Source organism: Haplochromis burtoni, unplaced genomic scaffold (genome assembly GCF_018398535.1).
Source record: "Haplochromis burtoni strain Fernald_Lab_line unplaced genomic scaffold, NCSU_Asbu1 Contig_1112, whole genome shotgun sequence".
NCBI classification, from domain to species: Eukaryota; Metazoa; Chordata; class Actinopteri; order Cichliformes; family Cichlidae; genus Haplochromis; species Haplochromis burtoni.
The window spans coordinates 11,803-18,305 of record NW_024583473.1 but is presented as its reverse complement, the minus strand read 5'-3'; the positions used below and the strand labels follow the sequence as shown (position 1 = coordinate 18,305).

The window sequence follows — 6,503 nt, the reverse complement described above, 5'->3', positions numbered from 1 at the left end:
ACTGAGAATATTCAGCCTGTTCATCTCACTCATGAGTGTCAGACTGACATCCTCGGTGGGAGGACACACCACTCGTTCTTTATTCGGTCTGTGTCAGGACACTCGGTTTCTGTCATCAGCGTTTTGAGTGCTTCAAGTCAAAGTTGCATCCGGATGAACGGCAGAACCCAAAGTTTGAGGAGCGTCGAGGTCACTGGTTCAAACCACAGTTTTGAGGACCTGCGGTGGTGAATGTCATGTGTGGAGCTACCAGGACTTTAGAAGGCTAACACTTCACTGTGTTGAGTAAAGTGACGGGGCGTGACAGGCCCAGAACTCTAGCCTCATTAGTAAACTGCGCAGTATTTCTGGAAGTTGTACCTCTAACCAACCATGGACTTTCCACAACCCCCAAAACCACAAAGACTCCCCACAGTCCCAGGAAGTAAGCATTTACCCTCACCTCGATAATGCTGCTGAGCTAAGCTAAGCTGCCTCCACAGGCTCGTATTTCTTTTTAAAGCCAGAGGACCATCATGTGCTGAACTGCTTAAGTTCCTGACAATGACGTATAATTTACATAGACGCCATAAAGGTGCTCGTCTGATAAAACCAGTGCACGTACGTGGAGCTGACAGTGCTCGTCTGAGCACTTCTGAAGCTGGAGCCGCCTCCAACCATACCATGTTTTTGGAGTTGGACTGCAGCTGGTTCTGTCTGAATCATGTCTGCTGGGATTACGGTCTGTGGTTGGTCATGTGATGGCACCTCTGGTTTGTGGGGTTATTCTTCAAACTTCAAATTAAACCAGCTTTATTGTTTCACACAGGAAGCATGTACAAACAAGTTATTTTTAAAACTTTTGAACTTTTTGAATATCTATAATGCGATTGTTTTGCATTTTAGCCTCGGCTGAGATTGGCATGGCACGACTGATTCTGTCTTCAACCCCGTCCTTCATGTCATAGCCGAGGATCTCTGCCAGTTTTTGAGTTGACACGCAGAACTGCTGCTCCTCCTTCACCTCCACCTTAACCCAAGCGATTTTTTTATTGAAGGCTGAGACGGATTTGATTTCAATTCTCCCGCTGTGGATCTGTCCGCTCTGAACCTGCACAAAGATAAGAAGCTGTATGTTTAATATTTATCACAGGCAGTGTTTTAGTCAGTGTTGTTGAGGCCGGTTCAGTTCCATACAGTGACTTTCAGCCGCTACCTTTGAAGTTTCAGCAACTGGAGTTGCTTCTGGGGCTGGATCGCTGGAACCGGTCTTCTTCCTTTTGGGCTCCAGTGGTTCAACAAGCGCAACCTGAACAAACCACCATAACAAAGCTTAAAGATGAGCTGGCAGATCATGGCAGTTTGAATAAACGGAACATTTGGGTTTCTGGTGTCTGTCAGACATTTAAACCAGAATGACGTTTGAGTGGAAAACCAATCGAGCACTTTGTGGATGAATTTAATATCAAACAGTCAGCAGTTAAACCAGCAGCAGTCAGATCTCAGCAGCTGCTGCGGTTTACAGAGGCAGGGGTCAGGGTTCTGGTTTAGACCCAGTCTGACTTTTGAGCTGTTCATGGTTTGAACGTTAAATCTGTCGTCCAGCCACATTCACCTTACTGTGCTCGATTAATCTGAAAACATGACGCCGTCGTCATCAGACTGGCATCATTCACACCTTATAACACAAACTGATCAAAATCGGCGTTCAAGTTAAAGCCTTACACAGTGATTATGAGGACATCCTGTATCATATCAAACGAATCTGGTTTATCTTTTGGGGCAGTTTTTGCCTTTTACCAGATATGACTGCAAGGAGCCGACGGCAAAGGGCTGCAGGTTTGAATCCAACCCAGATGGCTGCATTCAACCTGTGGTAAACACTCACATGCTCACACTGAGCTAAACTGGCTCGGACTAGTTTGTTTAAATATTAAAGCATGAAAATGTATTCCTGCAATTTTAAAAAGGTCCTCCCAGGTAAGAATATTGGAATGAGGAGGGCTCTAAAGCTGACCTCTTTAAGGTTTATACGAGAGTGTATTCACTGGTTGAGCAGGAACAGCCAAACAAATGAAAACACAAGCTCATGTGCAGGGTAATAAAACGGGCAGTGAAAAGAAAATATAACCTGAATAATAGATGGTTATCACAGTCAGGTCCAACAATATTTTTAACACAATTTCTTAATTTCAGGGACTCAAAAGTATTTGGACAAATTAAATGACTGACAATAAAATGTTCGTTTCTCATACTTGTTGGAAAACCTGATGACAGCCTGAAGTCTTGAACTCATCACCGTATCCTGGGTTTCCTCTTTGTTCATGCTCTGCCAGTGTTACTGCAGCAGCTCTCAGTTGCTGTTTGTGGGCCTTTCTGTCTGAAGTTTAGTCTTCAAGTGAAATTCTGAGTTGGGTTAAGATCAGCTGATTGACTTGGCCATTCAAGAATATTCCACATCTTTGCTCTAACAGAATGGTCTATCTGGATGATGATTTGCCTCTTACCTTGTCACGCTGGAAGCTTTTCCGCTGACCTTTAAAAGAAGAAACTGTGTTACTTTTGGTTTGAGGTGAAACTTCTAAAAGACAAATGAGTTTCTGTTGTTTTAATGTAATTAGCTCGTGTAGATCCTGTGGAGGAGTTCACTGGCCAAGGCCCAGAGCTCGTCAAGACCAGAGCTCGTCAGTGGTTCCCGAACTTTTTTTTTTGCTAGGCCCCCCTTTTGTTTTACAAAGTAACACGTTACAACAATAACGTGACGCTGTGCGCCACGTTATTGTTTACATGAAATGAATTTCTACAATGACAGAGACAAAATACTGTTACTGTTAATCTGACTGTCTGCAGGTTTTACATGCAGTTACTGTCCCTCCATTTACAAAGGCAGAGGCGTCACGGTGTCATTATTTTACATGTAGTTGTTTTTTCCTGTGTAATAATATTCAACATTGCTGTTTTCAAAAAATGCCTCTCTGTGCAAAATGGGTTTAAAATCATAAACAGCTGTGGGATCCTGTTTGTCCGTGATTTGAAGAGCCCAGCGCTGCTCCCGAAGACGGGGAAACTAATTCTGCAGGGAGACCTACCTCAGCACCCGTGCAGGTGAAGCCAAAGGGCAGATTTTCTTCACCATATTTTCTAGTCTTTGGCTCAGAATGAAGTTGGTTTGGAAACATATTCAGCGATGCTTCATCTCCTGCTTTGCATTTGTGTGGGAGCCCCGTCAAAAACCTGTCCATGATGCTAGCAGTGTCCAAGCGTTCTTCTGTTTCTTTTTCCCCTTTTCATACCGCACCCCCACCCCCACCCCCTGCAATGGCTCTGCGCCCCCCATTGTGGGATAGGTCATGGTAGAGTGTTTATCTCATGAACGCTCCAAAGCACATTGAAAGGTGGAAGTTTCAGACCACAGCAGACCCACTGTGACCCCTTTACGTGTTGTTACGTACCGACTTCAAGCTTCTTGTCTGCTGAATTTGAATCCCTTTCACTGTGTTTCCTCTTCTTCCCTGAAATTGACATTTTAAAAAGTTGAACACAGATTTTAAGGGTTGTATATGCTAACAGATGGTTTTCACTGAATAATAATTCAAGACTTAGACTGTTTGCTCTGCATCTTTAATTTGACTTTTGTCAAGATACCCAAGTTATATAAAATGTATTTAAATACATAAAGTTTGCTTTGGTTTGTATTTCCTGTTGAGAAATGTGTAACATGCAACAAATTATTACAGTGACATCCCTAAATGACTTGAGTATTGTCATATAATCCAAAGGGGAGCCTATGGATTATATAAACCTATCAAGTTTAGCATAAAATTATATGCCATCCATCAATCTGTCATCTTCAGTTTATCCTTATCAGCATCGCAGAGGAACTGGAGCCTATCCCAGCTAACATGGTACTAGAGGTAGGACACACCTCTCACACTCACATTTGTAATTTATGTTTTTGCTTTTTTTGTGGTGGGTGTGGTTTGTGGCTCAGCTGCAGGTGAGGGGTGGAGCAGTGGGTTCAGGGTGTGGTGTCAGGAGAGGCTGACTCGCACACCTGACCCCCACCATCTAATCATGTCTCCGCTGAGTTAAAAAAAAGCACTGAATAAAATATCAGGCTTCAATGGTTAGTTCAAGCGATAACATTGTAAGTCAAAGTTAATTTCCAAGCTCAAAACCTGTTTCTAGAAGCCTGGCATAAAGAATACTTAACTATGTGAACTCACCCTCAGTTTTTGGTCCATTCTTCAGTTGTTCAACGAAGGGGAGCAGCAGGTTCTGGACTGCGTGATCCCTCCGTGGAATCTGATCCATTGCATCTCTGATTTTGCGAATAGATTTTTTCACTCCGTGGTGCTCAATGATTTTTTTGGGCAGCTGTTCTCTGAACTTAGCAGTCTTCCTCTGTTTGGGGATTTGCACTATTTCCAACATTTTGTCGTACTGTGGGTTGTCTAGCTGCTTCAGAATGGCTGTCAGAGCTGTTTTCCACTCATTCATTGAAATTGGCCACATCTGAAAGATAAATAGTGCCTCTCTTACTCTACCACCTTTATCTGACAGATATGATAACTGGGTATTTATATCAAGATTTGACATTATATATATCCTCTGTGCACTGGCAATGCAGCAGGCCCACCACTTGCAGGAGGGGTCGTTTGGTGCATTGTGGACTGGGTTGCAGTCATAGGCAGAGTTTCAGTTGAGGTTGATTCGAGTAATGACTAAGCTGAATCCTAGGTGAGTCATGTCATACCAGGAGGAGGTCCTGGGACAAACCCAGAACATGCCGGAGAGACGATATTTCTCAGATGGCTTAAGAACATGTTGGTAACCTTTCTCAGCATAGTGTGCAGTGTAAGTAGCAGGCCAAAAAAAGCAGATTAACACTGTCTGAAAGTCATGTCTTTATGAAATATGAAAGAATTTGACAGTAGAAATACAGATACAGTCCTGATCAAAAGTTTAAGACCAATTGAAAAATGCATATTTTTCGTGGTTGGATCTTAACAACAAGAAGAAATGGGAGTGAAACAAAACATTTTTTGAGCATGCAGTTAATTGACAACAACATTTAAACTGAAACAGGTTGGATTACAGCTGATAAAACGTTTAGGATCACATGTCTTTAAAAGGCCAAATCTGTGCAAAAATGTGGATTCATTGTCATTTCCTGTCAGGTAGTCACACTGTTTTTAATCAGGACAACCCTACACTACACAATGCTGCAGGACAAGGGACTTCTTTCAGGAGCATAACATCACTCTTTTGGACCATCCTGCATGTTCTCCTGATCTAAATCAAACTGAGAACCTTTGGGGATGGAAGGCAAGGGAAATTTACAAAAATGGAAAACACAGTTCCAGACAGTAGATGTCCTTCATCCCTTGGAGAAATGTTCCCACTCGTCTCATGGAAACGTTTGCATCAAGCATGCCACAACAAATTTTTGAAGTGATCTACAATAACGGTGGAGCTGCTCATTACTGAGTTCCTGTTTTGAACTTTGATTTCTGGGGGTTTACTGGGTTTTTGGGAGGTGTGGTCCTAAACTTTTGATCAGCTGTAAAACAGTCTGTTTAAACACATTGAGAGTCATATATCATATCATTTCAAACAGGGGTGATCCAGTAATGCTGCACTGGTGAATTAGACTAACTATTCACTTTAGCTAGAGTTATTAAGTTAGCCAAAGTGTTGGGATGCTGTGTAAGACATAAATCAAGCTAAAATATAATGGTCTGGACATTCTTTTGCATGTTTCCCTACTGTAGGGGTCTCTGCAAGCATGTGGGGCTCTGAGAGGGTACAAGATGACAACTTTGGAAATCTACTAAAAACAGTCGATCATATTTGTCAAAGCTGAACCCAGGGCAAACTAAGCTAAATTAGCCTTTTTAGCTAACAACTACAAGAAGCATAACAGTTACTGTTAGGTTATCATTTGTTTACATTTGTTTACAAGCCTTGTGCCTTGCTTGTATTTTGCTTGCTGCAAAATAAACAAAATTTATTAATTTTGTTGCTTTAATTAATTAAAGCAACAAAAAAAACCCCGGCTCTTTTTAGTGAGCTGGGCCAAAAGAGCCGGTTCTCTAAAACGAGCCGGAAATCCCATCACTACCGAATGTTTGACCCAAAACACTGAATTTAAGAACTGAAATTGAATGGTGAGAAGTGAAACTGAAAGCATAATTAAATGTAAAGAAGGATGGAATACAATTTCAAATTAATTCAATTTCATAATGTAAAATTCAGTTTCAATTTAGTGATGATCATTTTTAAACCAATAAATTGAATTTCAAATTAGGCTAATTCAAATTCAGTTTTAAAAAGCATTTACTCAAGTTACAATTCAGATTCAATCTGAGCAATTCAAATTCAAATTTAACTTATTCAAATTCAGTTTCGGATGGCACAAAGTTCTGGGGCCCATTCTTCGTACGTCGCTTACTACATCCAAGATCAAATGACACATCCAAAACCAAATCATCGCGCTAACCGTGAGCTCGCTAATCCGGTTC

At 41.6% G+C, this 6,503-nt stretch overlaps 1 protein-coding gene across 2 annotated transcripts in view; it reads right to left on the bottom strand.

The window, feature by feature from the left end:
- Positions 1-21: 21 nt before the first annotated feature.
- Positions 22-6,503, bottom strand: part of LOC102312520 — an 18,252-nt gene continuing 11,770 nt past the window's right edge. The window contains exons 2-6 of one of the 2 annotated variants that reach the window (XM_042216556.1): positions 4,206-4,494; positions 3,432-3,491; positions 2,487-2,515; positions 1,196-1,288; positions 22-1,090 (exon numbers count right to left, since the gene is read on the bottom strand). In XM_042216556.1, coding sequence (XP_042072490.1) covers positions 833-1,090; positions 1,196-1,288; positions 2,487-2,515; positions 3,432-3,491; positions 4,206-4,494 — 729 coding nt within the window. In that variant the 3' untranslated portion in view covers positions 22-832. Of the gene's footprint in view, positions 1,091-1,195; positions 1,289-2,486; positions 2,516-3,431; positions 3,492-4,205; positions 6,498-6,503 lie in introns of those variants that run through there. The other variant, XM_005951779.2, reaches the window with a different exon arrangement.